Source organism: Pelophylax lessonae, assembly GCF_965119305.1.
Source record: "Pelophylax lessonae genome assembly, chromosome: 6".
In the NCBI taxonomy this organism is placed as follows: Eukaryota; Metazoa; Chordata; class Amphibia; order Anura; family Ranidae; genus Pelophylax; species Pelophylax lessonae.
In genome coordinates this window covers 262599940-262620694 of record NC_138773.1, presented here as the reverse complement: position 1 = coordinate 262620694, position 20755 = coordinate 262599940, and the positions used below count along the sequence as shown (strand labels likewise).

Here is a 20755-nt window from a genome sequence, read left to right as displayed (position 1 = left end):
CTTTTCTTTGCAATGCACCACATAATGACTGATGACATCTTTCAAATGCAGTGAGGATAAATCATTGGCAGCGATGTTAACTTTATCCATGTTCTAAATATGAGGAAAACTTATCAAGCAAACCAATGACACATTTAGATGCAAATAAAGCTGCCTGTGACAGTTTTTATGTGTATTTGTGACCCCTTTATTTGTAACACTGGACAACCAACTGAAATAGATTTGCACGGGTCTGCGACAGATTTACTACTGATGAGACAGATTTGTAATCAAAACAGAAAGTTGCAGTGCTACTTTAGAGCAGCAGAGGGCAGAATTTACAAATGAAGCTTCCTACTTATCTACAGAATATAAATGCCCCACAGTGAGTGTTCACAGGGACAAGAAATAAGGAAAAATTCCTCGGTGGGGTCACTGACATAATCTTAACTCTTCTTTACTCTATCCAAAAAAAAAAAAAAATGAAAATAAATGAAAAATAAATAATTTGGGCCAGTGTTAACGCAGTAAAACTTCTAAGATAGTTTTTGTGGATCAATTTTATATACAAAATACAGCAAAACCCCATAATGCTGCATGCTTTTGGCAAATTTAATTGATCCAAACCTGTAGTGAGTTGAAAACATATTTTGTTTCTGTTTCGTATTTTTGTTTCTGTTGTAAAAGTCAACAAATACCATGCTATTAAACGTAAAATCTGGTATACACTTTACCATTTTCATTTAATTTTAAAAGTCACTTTTAATATTTTAAATCAGAAATCATTAATTGAAATAATATCTGGGGATCTCGCCATTATCAGGTACTTGCTGTTAAAGGCCACATTGGCTTCCAATGGTGATTATAAGTGTTTTTTTTTCACACACATTACAGAGGAATGGCCCCACCATCAAGAAAACCACACTTAGGGCTCTTTCACACGGGCGGTCCGATCAGATCTGCCTGTCAGTTTTTTAGGCGGATCTGATCCGATCCTCTATGCAGCTCTATGGGGCAGCGGGTGTCAGCGGAGGTCACCTCCGCTGACACCCGCTGCCATCCGCATCCGATCCTGTGCTGAAATCTGGACGGATGGAAACCCTATTTTTCCATCCGTTCAGTAATCGGAGCGGATCGGATCTGATGAGAGCGGACAAGCGGTCCGCTCTCCTCCGATCCCCCATAGAGGGCAGCGGGTGCTGAGACACCTCCCTCTCCGATCTGCAAGCGGAGACGGAGCTGTCATCCGCCCGGCTCAGCGGGGATCGCGGATCGATCCCCGCTGAGCAACACGGATCCGCCTGCGGAGGCGGACTGTGTGAAAGAAGCCTTAGAAATGCCAAGCAGCCAAAAAAAGGTGGATACAAATAGGCTGCAGGAGAGCAGTAGCACTTCAATGCATCAAAAAAGGGAAAGATAAAAATAAATATTTAATTTAAAAAAAAAATTACAACTGTTTATTATACACAGTGCAATAGCAAACAACATGTCATTCAGTCAGGGTTTTCAACGACTTTAATGAAAATACTTAGGCTCCATTCACACCTGGGCGTTTTCAGCTCCAAAAACGCTCAAAAGAAACGTTTCCAAAACGCCCAACAAGTAAAACCCCATTCATTTAAATGGCCCCTGTTCACATCTGAGCGTTTTAACGCCTGAAGCAAAACGCCCAACGCTCAAAAAAGTACATGAGCTTCTTTTTGGGCAGATTACAGGCGTTTTCTATTGGTCTCTAGTCAATCTAAAAACGCCTGTAAAACGCCTGCAAAAACGCCCATAAAAACGCCTGAAAAAAACGCCTGAAAAAACGCCTGAAACAAAAATGCCCAGGTGTGAATGGATCCTTAAAGCCTTTTGCTTTAGTGACAAGCTTAACTAGACCCTTTCTGTTTGCTGCAGTAGCAAATCAGATAGTTCTCTTATTTTGCTTTTAGATAAATATTAATTTAGATCAAGCAAGAATGTGAATGTTTTTATTTTATTTTTTTAATTGGTCAATACATTCAGTTTCAAATGATATTCATCTCTTAACTGCATCTTAAGAAAAACACTTTTAAACAATTTTTAGTGCAAGTCTTCATCACTCAAGTGTTGAACATAAAAATATGAACCACAAAAAAAAAAAATTTATGTACGAGCGTATGTAGCGATTGCTATGGAAATGTGAGATCAGCAAGATTTTAAATCCAAAGTTTTGTGGAAAAGTGAGAAATAATTTGTATGATTTTTAGAGAAAAAAGCAAACTGGTAAAGTAAAGTAAAGTATTTAAATGAAATGACTGTAACTGGGAATCTTTGTGTAACAAACAATTATAGTAGATGTAAACCCGGACTGAATGACATTTGCTATGCTTAAAGTTGAACTCCAGCTTTCTGTCACTTTTGTGTAGATCAAAATGAACTACAACTGTCTTTAACAAATGCACCCACTGGCAGTGCTGTAGGAACTGTATGTAGCCTCAGCTACCGTGTTTCCCCAAAAATAAGACCTACCCTAAAAATAAGACCTACTGTTATTTTCTGGGAGCACTGCAATATAAGCCCTACCCCGAAAATAAGCCCTAGTTTAGTGTTTGTATAATCCTAGAATCCACTTTTATACTGTCCAATGTGTGTTTCTGTAATCGAATAAAGTGAAATACCTTCAGTACAGCACCGCTCTGCGCTCAGCTAATCTCCCACTCTACTCTTCCTTCTCCTCTCATAGCTATCAGTGGGGGATCTCAGCCCCTCCCCTCTGCAGTGTTCAGAGCAAGGCACAGAAGCACCAAGCATTATTTTATAATAGGGTGAAATACCTTCGGTACAGCGCCCCTCTACGCTCAGCTAATCTCCCGCTCTGCTCTTCTCCTCTCATAGCTGTCAGAGTGGATCTTAGCCCCTCTCCTCTGCAGTGTTCAGAGTGGGTCACAGAAGCACCAAGCATTATATTATAATAGTGTGAAATACCTTTGGTACAGCGCTGCTCAGCACTCAGCTGATCTCCTGCTCTACTCTTCCTTCTCCTCTCATAGCTGTCAGCGGGGGATCTCAGCCCCTCCCCTCTGCAGTGTTCAGAGCGGGTCACAGAAGCACCAAGCATTATATTATAATAGTGTGAAATACCTTCGGTACAGGGCCGTTCGGCGCTAAGCTGATCTCCCGCTCTGCTCTTCTCCACTCATAGCTGTCAGAGGGGGTCTCAGCCCCTCCCCTCTTTAGTGTTCAGAGCGGGTCACAGAAGCGCAGAGCATTATATTATAATTGTGTGAAATACCTTTGTTACAGTGCCACTCTGCACTTCCGTGACCCCCAGCTGTAGAAGAAGAAGAGAAGGAAGAGCAGCGGGAAATCAGCTGTACCGAAGGTATTTCACACTATTACAATCAAATACTCTGCGTTTCTGTGACCCTCTCTGAGGGGAGGGGCTGAGATCCCCTATTGACAGCTACCATATGAGAAGAGAAGGAGAAAAGAGCAGAGCGGGAGATTAGCTGAGCGCCGCTGTACCGAAGGTATTTCACAATATTTGATTACAGAAACACACAGAACATTATTTAAAACAGTCATAAAGTGGATTCTAGGATTTTACAAACACTAAACTAGGTTCACACAGGGGTATCCTGACAGGCGGGGAGGGAGATAAGACCTACCCCGAAAATAAGCCCTACTCTGTCTTTTGATGCCAAAATTAATATAAGACCCGGGCCTATTTTCGGGGAAATGTGGTACATATAGTATACGGCGCTGTGCTCTAGTAGCTGGACAGGGACTCCCTGTCCCGCTGCTGGAACAAAATAAAAAACATACACAAGGCTTCCTCCTGATTGGCTGAGGTGGAGATTGTGATGTCATCCACCATCTCGCCACCTCAACCAATTAGAGGAAGCCTTGTGTAGAATGTGCTGTATGTATACCATAACAAATAACTCCTTATTTGCTCTCTTTTGGTCTGGTAAATACATCATTGAAAGCGTTTTGTTATAGCTGATAAGTGCAAGTAAAAAATATCTGTTGATCTTGTCAGAAAGCTTGTGGGCTTAAAATTTCCTTGGCAGCCTGTGCCGACTGTTATCAGGTACATTGTTCTGAGCTCTCTCTAGAGTGCAGATTTTGGCTTTATTTACCCTGATGAGGAAAAAAGTATATTTTAATCCCCTGGTTGTTTGTTTTTTGAGGGTTAAGATAAAGATTTGTTCTCCATTGAGATCTTTTTTTTTTTTCTGGGATAGGATTTCTCTTTAGTCTTGCTATCTCCTCCTTTTGATCCTGTTGAATCATGTCCCTTGTTTAATCTCATCCTAAGGCCGACCATACACAGTTCGAATCTCGACCGGTTCAGCAGGACCCAACCGAGATTCAAACCGTTAATGGACAGGCTAAATGCAGCAAATTGATCGATCAATTTGGGTACAACCAATGTGTTGGATTCCCTTGCGATTATCGCTAGCAGCTGCTATAACCACTAGAGATAATCGCTGTCTTCTCCCCCCCACCTCCACTGGGAGAAGACAATGGCAGGAGGGATTCATGCATCAACACTGACCGTGTCGATGGGGGAATCAAGCAAAGTTCTTTCCTGCACCCCGTGGTTGTAGTAAAGAAATTTGCTCCGTGTATGGCCGACCTAAGAACTATGTTCTTAAGCTTGCCATAGACAGGGGAAATGTTTTTCCTGCAACCACAAATCCCTCCCCGAGACAGATGCCTGACTTCACAAATGTGCTTCTGGAAGAATGGTCAAACATTCCCATAGACACACTCATAATCCTCATGGACAGCCTTCCCAGAAGAGTTGAAGCTGTTATAGCTGCAAAGGGTGGGCCAACTCAATATTGAACCCTATGTACTAAGACTGGGATGCCATTAAAATTCATGTGCGTGTAAAGGCAGGAATTGTACTAGTGTATTTAAAATAGTTAAGTGTGTCCTGGGATATTTGCATGGAACACAAAGACAGTCAGCAAACACACAGTATGACCTTGTCTATGTAAATACTGAACAGTGTTTATTCTCAATGTTACCATAGCTATGGCATATTCACACAATGCTTGTTGTTATTCATATCTTAGCTATAGTAACTAATCAAACTTCCCCTGTTGTATAGAGAAATTTTCCCTTTAGGTAAAAAATGGGCCTTTTTAAGCTTTAGCTCCCGGAAAATGCACCTGTTATACAGTATATCCCTGATTTGTGAATAGAGAACTGAAAAAGAAGAAGCTATTAATGGGGGCTATAGTGTGTGTGTATGTGTATATATATTAAAGTGATTGATTCACTACCAGTGAAAGTTTTGTTATAGTGTGTGTGTGCGTGTGTAAATATATATATATATATATATATATATATACTGTATATATATATATATATATATATTATAGTGGTGATTGATTCACTACCAGTGAAAGTTTTGTTATAGTGTGTGTGTGTAAAAATATATATATATTACAGTGATTGATTCACTACCAGTGAAAGTTTTGTTAAAGTCACATTCACTGATATATACAGGTATATATACCCCCTAAAGTATTTCTAAACCTTTGTTTTGTTTTTTTTTATTAAAATAACAAACATGCCTTTATTTACCTGCTTTGTGCAATGCTTTTTTTACAGAGCAGCCTCAATCCTCTTCTTTTGGGGTCCCATGCTGGCGCTCCAGGCCCCTCCTCTTCAGTGAGTGCCCCCTGCCTCTATGTTACAGCTTTTGATGGCTCCGATGCTATCAAGCTGCCCAATGAGGAGAAAGACAGTGGTGGGAGCTGCTGCTGTCATGCACATGGTTGGATTGGATTGGACTCCACTCCACTTTTTCACGTTAATGCATAGGATGCATTGGGGGGAAAAATCTTAAGGCTTTAGAACCACTTTAAGATCCTGTACAATATCATTATGCAGCTGGAACTAAAAAACAAACTATTCAAATGGAAAAAATATACTGTATATTTTATTAGAAATATCTTCTAGTAAAGTAATAAAATTTGTACATTACCTTGTGTGAATCCTGTGAAAGATATATATCCAAAGACTGAGTACTGAACGCTGATAATCAGTGACATTATCATTGATACATGTGTAATACGGGACCAGCTGCTCACTGTTGCTTTTTCTAAAGATCCATAAATAAGAAAACAGGCATGGTGGCACATAAACACTGAAATAAAGAGAAACGAATGATTATACAGTGCATATGGTGAATATGAAAGCATTCAACGGTTAGGGCTGGTTCACACCACTGGCAGTGCGTGAAATACAAATTTTAACATGCATCTCCCCCACCATACAGGAACACACTGCCTCCTGCAGACATCCACAGATGCCATTTATTCCTAATGGCACCCCCAAACATCTTGCAAAAGTGGATGCATTCATGGCCACCAAAACTCATGGTAATGGCACTGCCGTTCTGTGCATTTTAGTGTAGCGTGATTTTGTAAGTCCCACCTGTTGTACTTTTGGCATATTCCCACGCATTTAGCAGCCTATTGAAATGAATGGCATGGTGAACATGCGCATGTTCGGGTGCACCTTTTATGCTGTTAATCAGCCTATAAACATACAAAAAATATAAATGTAAACTTTATAAATGATCCCTCCAGAAGTCGGTGGAGATATTCCTGCAGAAAGCAGTGCCTATCTAAATGATCCCTCCAGAAGTCGGTGACCAGCTTTTACTCTATTTCCCACTTTAATTTATTCCATGATACAAACAAACTTTAATTGCTGGAGAAAAAAAAATCTATCTATCTATCTATCTATCTATCTATCTATCTATCTATCTATCTATCTATCTATCTATCTATCTATCTATCTATCTATCTATCTATCTATCTATCTATCTATCTATCTATCTATCTATCTATCTATCTATCTATCTATCTATCTATCTATCTATCTATCTATCTATCTATCTATCTATCTACATACAGTATCTCACAAAAGTGAGAACACCCCTCCCATTTTTGCAAATATTTTATTATATCTTTTCATGTGACAACACTAAAAGAAAAGACAGTTTGCTACAATGTAAAGTAGTGAGTGCACAGTTTGTATAAGGCTCCATGTACACGGGACGTTGTTAAAAGTCCCTTGAATGCTGGATTTTTTTTTTAGGACGTTTAAAACTTCCGTTTTGTCGTGTTTGCACCCGCGTTTAGCGGGCGTTTGCATCTAAAACCGTTCCTAGAGGTCCAAAAAATCATTCCCCTTTAAAATGGAAAAACGCGAGCGCTAAACGTTTTTGCGCTTGAAACGCCGGGAAACACACGTTTGAACACAAATAATTGCTTTCCAAAAAATGTCCCTGAACTCAACTGCCTGTAAATGATTGTAAACGACCCTGTGTACATAGACAGATAAGATAACATGTAGATGGGTTCAGGGGCTTCTGAAAAAAACGCCCAACTGCTCCTAAACGGCCATTTACAACGTCCCGTGCACATGGAGCCTAACAGTGTAAATTTGCTGTCCCCTCAAAATTACTCAACACACAGCCATTAATATCTAAACCGCTGGCAACAAAAGTGAGTACACCTCTAAGTAAAAATTTAAAAAATTGGGCCCAAAGTGTCAATATTTTGTGTGGCCACCATTATTTTCCAGCACTGCCTTAACCCTCTTGGGGTTTAGCAGAGCTTCACAGGTTGCCACTGGAGTCCTCTTGTTCTGTTTGAGGATGCCCCACAGATGCTCAATAGGGTTTAGGTCTGGAAACATGCTTGGCCAGTCCATCACCTTTACCTTGGCTTCTTTGGCAAGGAATTGGTTGTCTTGGTCGTCTTGTCACTACTATGACAAATACCGCTGTTTCACGATGATTGCTCAAACTGTTTTATTTGTCAAATCTGCTGGTATACACATTCTCTACTTATTTTATCTCATGCTCTATCGCCACTAAACTGGTTGTGGGTGACTAATGTACCTCATTATTTTGAGAGACTTTTAATATCTTTACATTGTTAAATTTGCCGACTTGAAAAAATGTATTAAAAAATTGATTGAAAACTAAAGGAATTAGTTAAATTATTTTTATTTATGTGATGAGCATTCCTTTATGCAAAACGTTTTCTTTTCTAGTTTTGGTTAGGGAAGGGATAGAACCTCTGTCAGGTTTTACTGCGGTACACGTATACTTTGGAGAAACTGTGCTTGCAAAAAAATGTCACTGGGGCAGAAAATCTAGAATTCTATAGGTCAAAATAGAACAGGAATAGTATGTAAATTGTCCAATAGACACAGAGGTTTCTTTCACTTTAGAGGGTTTTTTCCTACTTCCTGTTGTCTTTGAGACAGAAAGTGAAGATAGGTTTTTTTCTTTTCCAGCAGGGACATTGATAACATTGACATTGATTTATAGCATAAACAGTGATTTTCTATTGTGATATTAGGCTCCATTAACAAAGCGATATCTTACCGCATTCGAATATGCGGTAAGATACCGCACAACGTTTTTAAAAATGTTTTCTTGACATTCACTAAAAGATGCTGCTAAAATACCGCATAAGTGATATTATGAAGTCATGCAGTATTATAGTAGTGCTGGGGTAATTTACCACTGACGGTAGCCAGCATTCTTACCACAGGCTGTAAATAGCTGGTTGTTAAGGAGCGGGCGGTCGCCGGCATCCCTAACAACCAGTAACTGTCATGGTTGTTAAGGAGCGGGCGGCATCCTTAACAACCGATGAGTCATCAGCTGTCAGCAGGGTTCCCACTGCCCCAAAGCACCCCCTATGTCAAGGGCATGTGGCCTGGTATGGTTCAAGAGGGAGGGGGACCTCTGCTCTTTTCCCTTCCTTTACTGACCTGCCAGGCTGCATGCTTGGATTACGGTCTGGTAAAGATTTTGGGAGAAGAGGGGGCAAGCAATTTTTTTTACATTTTGGTGGGGGGTTCCCCTTAAAATCCAAGACCAGACTTAAAGGTCCTGGTATGGATTGTAGGGGGGGGGGGGGGCTCGTGCTGTTCTTTTTTTTTTTTTCATTGCCAGCATTTTCTTTTTTATATTCAGCTGTCAGTGGTGAACCTTGCTGACAGCTGATGATTAATCGGTTGTTAAGGGCATAGTGGCCATCTGCAACCATGTTGTTCACTGGTTGTTAAGGATGCCGGTGGCTGCCAATTCATTAAATATCACATGCCCGGACCAGTACTTGTTTACCGCATGCATTTTTATTTTCCTTTTTGTAAATTTACTTTTATATCTGTTTAATGCGGTATTTACAGAGTGTTTTTGCTGTATGCGGTAAATACTGCATAAAGCAATAGCTATTTGACATTTTCAGGATCGCATGTGGTATTTTGTAAAACACCTAAATACTACATGCAATCTGGTTCTGTGAATGGAGCTCATTGTCTTAAAAAATATTTTATTTTTATACAGTTAATTCATAGACAAAAAATAAAGTTTTTTTTCTGCTTTAATTAGTGTTAAAAGAGGTTTTTTTTTTTTTTTGCAATTGTGTATGTTTTTTTTGTTTTTAAATGCAACACAATAAAAAAAAAAAACAGCAGAAAAATAATGGTTAAGAGAAAGGGAAGAAGGAGTTAATTAGAACTGATTAGGGCAAACTAACGGTTCTACAATACAAAGGTAACTTCTTTTGGGTCTGGGATAAACTTCTGCTTACTGCAGTGTATTCACAAGACAGTAGGTGACCCACACCAGGAGCATATCATAACTGGCGATTTTTATGAAGGACATAGACTTACAAGTACATACAAACTCTTCTACAGTATAAATCATTTTTGAGGTCTGTACACCATTATTTGGCTTGGTAATGGTCATGGCATTCGAAAAGATCTGAGAATTATTGTGTGGGATATTGCCACTGGAGATAAAAATTAGCTTGTTAATTAATTTGCTACTATGCCAAATTGAAACACAAGTTTTGGGTGAGTTAACTTATAAAGAGAGATTCTTACCAAAAGACATCACGCCAACTGCTTGCACCGCATTCCAGTTTGCAAAAACCCATGCATCGTCAGTGTGTGGTCTAGAATGTAATGAACAAAACTGTTAAGGGAGAAGTTTAGGGTTAAAACAAAAAACAAACATACATAATCACCTCCATGCTGCAGCTGTTCCCTACCAGCATCAAGCCCAAGAACTGAGTGATCACACGGTTGCTGATCACTCAGTTCTCGGCCTGCTCTGTGCTCTGCCCCTCCAGGGCTCATTGGAGCGCCCGTTAGGAGAGGGGGTGGGACCGATTGGCTCAGGCTTTCAGGAGGGGAGCTGTGCCACTAAACCAGCCAGCTGCCAGGCAGGCATCTTGGTGGATCCTTTCAGAGGATTGAGCAGCTCTATTATGTCAGCTGACAGCTGGCTTTAGCCCGTGGCTGGCTGAATCTGGGTCACAGGAGTGCAAAAATGAGTGCACTCCTGTGACACAGAAGAGAAGTATGACCAAAAAAGCTTTATCCATACTTCTCTTTTATACAGTAGCACTGGAACCTATGCCTGGATAGGACACGTGACTAAACGTGCAGTGTACTGATTATGTTTTTGTTTTACTGGTACATAACCTCTACGTTCACTTTCTGACATTTCAGCATAAAGCTGTCCTCACTGAGGCAGATCCAAATAGTAAAGAACATCCATTAGATTTAGGCCCCTTTCAATCTTGTGCAACTTGTCATGCAACTTTGGACATCAGAGTTGCACGACAAGTCGTTCCCCATGTTTTCCAATGATACCCATTCATATATGCGCAACTTTAAAGTTGCAGCAACTTCAGAGTAATTCATGCACTACTTTGGTCCAACTTTCATGCAACTTGAGGGCCACAGACTTCAATGTTAACCCTCAGAAGTTGCATTAAAGTCATTCCTGAATGTTATACAATGTAACTTGTGTGCAACAGCTGTCCATTAAACTAGTCAAAGCCAAAGTCGTATCCCAGTTGCACCCATCCCAAGTAACATCAAAGTTGCACTTCAAAGTAGACGCAACTTTGGAGTCATACAAGTGTAAAAGGGGCCTTAGAGCAGCCTATTTACTGGCATGAAGTACGTTCACTAAGTTTCTAAAATGTTATGTCATCAGCATATACCACTGACTCTGAGCTGACATTTGTTGTTTATTAGCTTTTTAATTTTATTTTGAAATGAATAAATTTTAATGAAATTAACAACAGGTGCACTAGATGGGCAAAAATGAGATGACCTCCAAAACCGGAATAGTTTTACAGGTGGGCCTCCACTGACAATTTTTACTAGTTTTGCATTTGGCTAGGGTCAGTGTCACTACTGGTAGCATAAGGCTATACCTGGACCCTGTAGAGGTTGCACAGGCAGTCCAACTCCTCCAGGATGGCGCATCAATACGTGCCATTGCCAGAAGGTTTGCTGTGACTCCCGGCACAGTCTCAAGAGCATGGAGGAGATTCCAGGAGACAGGGAGTTACTCTAGGATAGCTGAACAGGGCCGTAGAAGGTCCTTAACCCATCAGCAGGACTGGTATCCTCTCCTTTGTGCAAGATGGAACAGGATGAGCACTGCCAGAGCCCTACAAAATGACCTCCAGCAGGCCACTGGTGTGAATGTCTCTTACAAAACAATCAGAAACAGACTTCATGATGGTGGCCTGAGGGCCTGATGTGCCTGGCACTGTGGAGCTTGATTGGCATTTGCCATTGAACACTAGAATTGGTAGATCCGACACTGGCTACAGGCTAGACAATGGCAGGCTTGACAATGGCACCTGATTGCTATTACATGCAGCAGGTGGTGTCCCCCCACTCTTACCTTTTGCGGCTCTCTCAGGCTTTCCTGTCCCAGCGGGAGACCCGAGCGACCAGCAGGTGTATCTGCCAGTTGCCTAAACAGCCAGGGGATTGGCTGTTCGTAACAGTACACCGGAAGCAATGACATGACATCACTTCTAGTTTACTCGGAAACCATCTGCGCCATTTTTAAAAATCAAAAGCATTCAAAAACACTGATCTTGGGGTTTTGAATGCTTTTAAGGGCAGAGGAGGGACCCCAGATCTCTCCATAAAGTGTACATGTCACATGCCTATTGCTGACACAAGGATGTTTACATTCCTTGTGACAGCAATAAATGTGATAAAGAAAAAATATTAAAGCAACAATGTAAAGATAAATAAATAATTGAAAAAAAACAAACAAAAAAACAAAGTGCTTCCCTCCTCCCATGCACGTACGCAGTGGCGTGCACGTGTGTCGGTCCTGCACGCACACAAACAGCGATCGCCCCACACGTGAGGTGTCACTGCGGACGTCAGATCATGGGCAGTAATTCTAGCATCAGATCTGCTGTGTAAATCTAAAGTGTTAACCTGTAAAGCATCACCTATGGATAGTAAAATTTCCGTAAACCAAAATTCATCACTGGCAAGCGTACCTAAGCACTGCACTTATTTTACACCCAATGGGCTGCCTGGGGGGTGTTTGAATATTGCATGATCTGTTCTCATAAGAAAAAAATTAGAAGTGAAGTAATAATGTATTTAGGCCTCTAATCGTCATCTCTGGCCTTCCTTCTTTCGAATGGTTTCATTAGAGAGGATTTTTATGGGAATTATAAAGAAAAACAGCCCGCAAGACAATCATTTCCTATCGCTCTCGTCCTTAAATTTCCCTCTGTCAGCCCACACAAACCAAACATTCTGCTCTTTGATTCCCAAGCCCCCATTTGCAGGGACAGTTTTTCCCACAGTTAGTGAATTATTTGCTTTTGCTGCATTTGTTTACACAGCTATTATGTCAGCTGACTGCTGTGACTGCAATTTAGAGGAAAATGTCAGATATGGAGAGACAGAGCAGGCCTTCAGCAGTAACTTACATAACAATGATACCGTAGAAATTCGCTATGTTTTATCATCCATCAGAACTGAGATGTGTATGCATAGATGCACAGGCATATGTGTGCCTGTGTGTGTTTATGGCAACAAATAGAGGGAAAAAAACACCCAACTAGCTTTTATTTTTTCTCATGTGAAACAGTTTGAGTTGTAAAATCCAATTCCAAACTCATTTTCTTTTAACCACTTGCCGACCGCCGCACGACTATTTACTGCGGCGGTCAGCCCCTCACAGGCAAAGAGACGTAGTACTACGTCGCTAGCCTGTGAGGCTTCTAGGGAGCGAGCGCGCGCCGCCGGAGGCACGGACCCCCCCGCGTGCGTGTCCGGTGGACCCGATGTCCGCCGGGCACTCGCGATCGTCCGTTACACCAGAAGAAAGGCAGGCGGCTGATGTAAACAAAGCTGCCTGTCATTCTTCCCTGTGTAAGAATGGAGATCAGAGGGTTCTACTATGTAGGACCGTTGATCTCTGTTCTTACACCAGTAGCCACATCCAATCACAGTTAGAAGCACGCCCCTAGGACACACTTAACCCCTCCCTCTCCAATACAGTTAACTCCTTCACTGCCAGTGTCATTTTTACAGTAACAGTGCATATGTATAGCACTGATTACTGAAGTAATGTCACTGGTAACCCCAAAAGTGTCAAAAATGTCAGTTAAGGGTTCGATCTGTCCGCCGCAATGTCGCAGTCCCGCAAAAAAAATTGCAGATCGCCGCCATTACTCGTTAAAAAAAAAACCAACAAAAATGCCAAAAATCTTTCGCTTAGTAAACGCGATAACTTTTGCGCAAACCAATCAAAATACGCTTTTTGCGATTTTTTTTTACCAAACATATGTAGCATAAAACAAATTGGCTGAAAACGTTAAAAAATGTTGATTTATACATTTTTTGGGGAATTTCATATAAAAAAAATGTGAAAAATATTGTTATTTTTGCAAAATTGACGCTCTTTTTTTGTTTATAGCGCATGATCAAAAAATCGCACAGGTGATCAAATACCACCAAAAGAAAGCTCTGTTTGTGGGAAAAAAAGGACATCAAATTTGTTTAGGTACAGCGTCGCACAACCGCGCAATTGTCCGTTAAAGTCACGCAGTGCCGAATCGCAAAATAGGCCCTGGTCAGGAAGGAGGTAAAATCTTCCGGGGCTTAAGTGGTTAAATGTCCCCCAGTTGGAAAAAGATAAAGAAGCTGAAGCTGCAATACCAACCTTCAATTCAGGGCTGTTTCTACAGTGCCTTTTTGTGGCCACTGGATGTCCTTCCAGGTTAAATGATACCCAGCACCATTCAATCTGGAAAACTAAGGACTCTACCATGAATGCTGGGTGTCATGGCCCCACCTCCTGAAAGGGCATCACAATGGCACCCTTCATTCACATTGTACTTTGCACTAAAAAGGACTGCCCAGCTCAGAGGAGGACCCTGTGGCTTCATTTGACTGGCCTGAAGACTTAGGAAATGGTGGGCATTAACAATAATAAAAAAAAAAAAAACAGAAAAACACACTGGGGGACCTTCAGGGGAGGGAAGGGGGGACCTATAGACGACATGGACATGGAGTTAGGGTGGTTTCACACTGCCCCGGAGTGGTCGCTCTGCACCATAAGCAAAGCACAGCTAACCAGTGGGTTTCGTGTGGGTTAGCTGCACTTTCTCAGATGTCTACGATGTCCTGCGGTTTTGGTGTGGTTTCAGAAAGCGCACCAAAGATGGAGCATAGAGGCATTTCTGAAACCACCCAAAGCAGGAATTTATAGAAGTCTATGGGAAAGCGCAGCTAAAGCACATGAAATAGTGGGTTAGCTGCGCTTTACCAAAAGCTTAGCTGGGAGGTGTGAAGTCACCCTTAGGCTTTAAATTTAGAATGAAATTCAACCCAAAACTTTTTTTTTATTCGAATAAAGTTCTGGATAGAGCAGAGGTTTAAAAACCTGGTGTTGGTGGCCCCATTGGTATAACACTTCCTGTCAAGTGGGACATAGTAAAGGGTCCACTTCATGGGATTGTGGCTGCCACATATATATATATATATATGTAAAAAACATTTTTTGGTATCTGTGCCTTTAACCACTTGCCAACCGCCGCACGACTATCTACGTCGGCGGTCAGCCCCTCACAGGCAAACTAACGTAGGGCTACGTTGCTTGCTTGTGAGGGTCTAGGGAGCGAGCGCGCGCCACCGGAGGCGCGCTCCCGCGTGGTCACGGACCCCCCCGCGCGTGTGACCAGCAGACCCGATGTCCGCCGGCCACTCGGCGATAGGTGGGGGAGAGGGAGAATGTCAGGCAGCTTGTGTAAACAAGCCACCTGTCATTCTCCTCGCTGTAAAGACACTGATCACTCGGATCTACTATGTAGATCCGTTGATCAGTGTCCTTACAGCTCAAGCCACAGCCAATCACAGTAGAAAGCACGCCCCTAGGGACACACACAGCCCCTCCCTCCCAAATAAAGTTAACCCCTTCACTACCAGTGTATTTTTACAGTAACAGTGCATATATATAGCACTGATTACTGTAGAAATGTCACTGGTAACCCCAAAAGTGTCAAAAATATCAGTCAAGGGTCCGATCTGTCCGCCGCAATGTCGCAGTACCGCAAAAAAATCGCAGATCGCCGCCATTACGCGTTTAAAAAAAAAACAACAAAAATGACAAAAATCTTTCCCTTTGTTAGTAAACGCGATAACTTTTGCGCAAACCAATTAAAATACGCTTTTTGCGATTTTTTTACCAAACATATGTAGCATAAAACAAATTGGCCGAAAATGTTAAAAAATTTTGATTTTTACATTTTTTTTGGGGGGAATTTCATATAAAAAAATGTGAAAAATATTGCTATTTTTGCAAAATTGACGCTCTTTTTTTGTTTATAGCGCATGATCAAAAAATCGCACAGGTGATCAAATACCACCAAAAGAAAGCTCTGTTTGTGGGAAAAAAAGGACGCCAAATTCGTTTAGGTACAGTGTCGCACGACCGCGCAATTGTCCGTTAAATTCACGCAGTGCCGAATCGCAAAATACCCCCTGGTCGGAATGGGGGTAAAATCTTCCGGGGCTTAAGTGGTTAAGCCGCTCTGTGGTAGGCACATGTCTTTAGGCGGGAAACACGTGTCCTTCTAGAAGCTTCTAGTCACATGGGCTTAGGGGCTATATAAAGCGGTGCGTGAGGGCTCCGGGACGCAGTTGATTGAGTACGGCTGAGCAAGCTCCCCCTCCCTCCCACCCTGTCGCAGCACCTGTATGTTGTTTTTGTCACCCTTGATTCAAGGGGGGACTTCTGATGAGTTTGTTTATTTATTCGCTTGAGTTTTTTATGACTAATAAGCGAGAATATTTACATATTTATTTGAAATTTAAAGTTTTGATATTTGTTCATTTATGAAGTTTAAAAAAATAATTTTTGATGATTTATTAATTTATATGCCAATAAGGGTGCCGCTGCCATTTAACTACCAAAAAAATGCGTTTTGTGTAATTATTTTATAGATTTATGAGTAATTTGTGCAGTCTACATTTCCATGTCCTGGTGAGTGCTGCTGCCAACAAAAGAGGGGTGATGGTGAGCTGTGTGCATAATTTGAGCTTCACCATTTCATCTCTGGAAACAGGCCTTTTTTCTGGAAAGATTAGTTAGTTAATCATGAAAAAAAAAAAAAAAAGACTAGAGCTCCATCTGCTGGCCGGAAAGAGTGAATATGAAATCATAACTTGCAACATGTTCTATTTACCTGACAAAGAATGAAGGTTAAAAGTTATATATAAACAGGGCTTTTTTTCAGCGGGAACGCGGGGGGACGCAGTTCTGGCACCTCCGGTCTGAATATATGCAATGGCAAAGGGGTGCTGGGGTCAGTGGGGTGAGCTGAATAGTCTATTGATGCTGGCTGCTGGGGATCTATTGTTGCTGGGGTGAATCTATTGTTCTATTGTTGCTGGAGGGCATTTTGTTGTGTGTGTGTGGGGGGGGGGGGCTACTGTTGCAGTGGAGGATTTATTGTTGCTTGGGGGAACTATTGTTGCTGGGGGGCTATTGTTGGGGGGTCTATTGTTGCAGGGGAGGATTTATCATTGCTGGGGGGATCTATTGTTAGGGGGGTCTATTATTGCTGATTCCAGGGAATCTATTTTACTGCTTTTTTAGTTATCATTAACAAATTCTGTACAAATTACCTAGAACCACAACATGATACTTGGTTCTGTATTCTCTAAAAGGGGGGGTACTGGGAGGTGGGTAGAGGGTGGAACCAAAGGACAGCGCTCGGAAGTGGGTAGGGGGTGGAGACAAGGGGTGACTCAGAAGAGGGGAGTACCTGCACCTATTCCCGGAGAAAAAAAACCCTGTATATAAATCATTGAAAAACTGAATAGAACAGCTTTTGCATTAAATATTGTTCAGTGACTATGACCCACCTAAACCTTTACAAATACAGGCTGGTGTGTTCTATGGGCCATGCACTGACCTCTCCCTGAGACCACTGAAGTATCTGAAGTTTTGAGAATGATACTAATTTTCACAAAGTCTGCTGCCTTAGTTTTCATGAAGGCAATTTGCATATACTCCAGAATGTTATGAAGAGTGATCAAACGAATTGCAGTTAATTGCAAAGTCGCTCTTTGCCATGAAAATTAACTTAATCTCATAAAAAAAACATTTCCACTGCACCCAATAAATTCCAGCAAGCACTTTGTCTGCTTGTAAAAATGTAATTTAGCCCTCGTTTACATTTGGGCGACTTTTCATGCAATTTGAGAGGTTAAATTGCATCTTATTGCCGGCAATGGCACTGTTCAAATCTGTGTGACAGCGACTTTGCGGTGCCGCATTGATTTGAAAAAGTAGTTCCTGCACTACTTTTGGTGATTTCGGGTGCGACTTGCATAGACATCTGTGCATGAAGCCGCACAGATGTCTTCCAAGTCGCACTTGAAGTTGCACCGACATGCGGCTTTGAAATCATTTCATTTCAGATGAAGTTGCATGATTTCAAAGCTGCATGCACTGTGAATGAGGACTTGATGGTATATTTGATGACTTCAGAGCTGCATTCATTTGGTATTTTCTATCTGCCTTTGAGCTTTATTTAAGTGAATATCCTCCGCTCAGCATTGTGACATTTTCTGTCCAAAATTTAAAAGGGATCAAGATACTAAGTTATATAATGTAATGTATAAAATCATTCTCTATCAATTACAGTTAGTTGTATAATCTGTCATAGTATGACATTCATCGTTTGCAAGTATGTTTTCTGTTTGTGTTAGTTTTAACATTTTTGTGGTATTCATGAATTTCGAAATACAAAGCTGCACACACATCCATTATTGTGCTGGGATGTTATATAGACATAAAAACTGGCAGATGTTGCCCTCTGCTGGCAAAATAACAAACTGACAGAATATCTATTTCAAATAAACATAATAAGATATAAGCCTATTATAAGCTATATACACACCAATATCACCAGCTCTATTTGGTAGAAGTTTTATTTTGATGTGCTAACTCTTTAGAACAATAACTCAGACAAACCAATCTGAATTCATCTTATACTGCTCTGACTTCTGGCTGCCTGTAATGAAGGTTTGCCAAAAACGTTAATGGCCCATTGTTTAGGATATAATTACATGGGAGGGCTGTTTATAGAATAATGCTTTTAGGAATGCTGGTGTTATATTTAATTTTGTTTTTACTATTTTTAACAAGCTTCAAAATAGCTGCCATAAAGAATGAGGCAAATCCTTTGTTTAGTTGTAAAAGACTTTGGATAATGTAATTCCAATAATAAAAGGGAATCTATTCTTCTAGCATAGAGAAACCACAAGTTTCAAGGCCATTTCTTCATTCTGCTACCTCAAATGCATAATACTTAGTTACATCCTTGGTAGGGTTGAAGACACCAGTCCATCCAGTTCAACCTGTGTGGATGTGTGTGTGTTTATGTCACTACCATTTCCCTTATCCCTGTATATTACATTCACTAAGATGTCCATCTGAAAATCTTCTGAAATTATCGACATTCTGCACTGACACCACCAACTGTAAAAAGGGAGTTTCACACCCTTCCCGTTCTGACAGTAAAAAATATTTTACTCAGGTTAAGGTTAAACCACTTCCCATTCAACTTCAATTAGTAGCCATGTGTCTTAAGTGACCTGAAGCTGAATAGTTTTTCCCTCTCCTAAAATCACAATTGAGCTATTTCTATATTTAGCAGGCTCCTGCGCTAATGAGCTGATCCTGCATCAGAAAAAATATTTAAATATTTGTGCTGCTGCTTAAAAACAAACAATATACCAAAAAAGTGAAAAATAAAAATAATCCCACAATATATGTGAACAAAATAGACAAACAATTAAATCAATAATATATATATATATATATATATATATATATATATATATATATATATATATATATATATATATATATATATATATATATATATATATATTATATATATACATGTGTTCAAATAATCACTGAAAATCCAATCCCAAAATTAGTTAGTGGACAATAAATCAAGTGAAAAAAATCAGTGAAAAAATTCCAGTGAAACACACATGGATAATTCAATGCATAACTAAAAGTCCAATAGTAGGAAAACTAAAAGACCAATAGTAGGAGAACAGTGATATGTGATGATCCAGTGAGATTCCAGTGTAGGCTGAACAGAAACACACCAACAATAGGGCTGATCAGGCTTTGGAATATGCACCACTGCACAGGATATAGGGAATAATGGATCCTTGGTGATTCTCAAGATGCCGCTCCACATATACCATAAAAGAAAGAGGAGAGCCAACTAGTGCAATAACGTATGAACTAGTTTATTCCATTTAAAATCCACTAATATGCACGTACATGGGATATAAATATGCAAAGCACATCATAATCAAGAGTGGGGATCAGGGTGCTCACTTGCTCCGGACGCGTGATGTACCAGCGTTCGGGTCCAGGACTCTCCGGTGAGACACCGCCGCTCACCCGATCAATCACCAGGCACGTCGTATGGCCACGTCCCTAGTTACATCCTTGGTAGGGTTGAAGACACCAGTCCATCCAGTTCAACCTGTGTGGATGTGTGTGTGTTTATGTCACTACCATTTCCCTTATCCCTGTATATTACATTCACTAAGATGTCCATCTGAAAATCTTCTGAAATTATCGACATTCTGCACTGACACCACCAACTGTAAAAAGGGAGTTTCACACCCTTCCCGTTCTGACAGTAAAAAATATTTTACTCGGGTTAAGGTTAAACCACTTCCCATTCAACTTCAATTAGTAGCCATGTGTCTTAAGTGACCTGAAGCTGAATAGTTTTTCCCTCTCCTAAAATCACAATTGAGCTATTTCTATATTTAGCAGGCTCCTGCGCTAATGAGCTGATCCTGCATCAGAAAAAATATTTAAATATTTGTGCTGCTGCTTAAAAACAAACAATATACCAAAAAAGTGAAAAATAAAAATAATCCCACAATATATGTGAACAAAATAGACAAACAATTAAATCAATATATATATATATATATATATATATATATATATATATATATATACATGTGTTCAAATAATCACTGAAAATCCAATCCCAAAATTAGTTAGTGGACAATAAATCAAGTGAAAAAAATCAGTGAAAAAATTCCAGTGAAACACACATGGATAATTCAATGCATAACTAAAAGTCCAATAGTAGGAAAACTAAAAGACCAATAGTAGGAGAACAGTGATATGTGATTATCCAGTGAGATTCCAGTGTAGGCTGAACAGAAACACACCAACAATAGGGCTGATCAGGCTTTGGAATATGCACCACTGCACAGGATAGAGGGAATAATGGATCCTTGGTGATTCTCAAGATGCCGCTCCACATATACCATAAAAGAAAGAGGAGAGCCAACTAGTGCAATAACGTATGAACTAGTTTATTCCATTTAAAATCCACTAATATGCACGTACATG

General features: G+C 40.5%; 1 protein-coding gene across 1 annotated transcript in view; it reads right to left on the bottom strand.

Annotated features, from left to right (window-relative positions):
- SLC38A11 (solute carrier family 38 member 11) overlaps nucleotides 1-20755 on the bottom strand; it is a 90625-nt gene that overhangs the window by 11330 nt on the left and 58540 nt on the right. Inside the window, exons 8-9 of the mRNA XM_082260952.1 lie at nucleotides 9880-9950; nucleotides 5948-6109 (exon numbers count right to left, since the gene is read on the bottom strand). Of these exons, the coding sequence (XP_082117078.1) occupies nucleotides 5948-6109; nucleotides 9880-9950 (233 nt within the window). The remainder of the gene's footprint in view (nucleotides 1-5947; nucleotides 6110-9879; nucleotides 9951-20755) is intronic.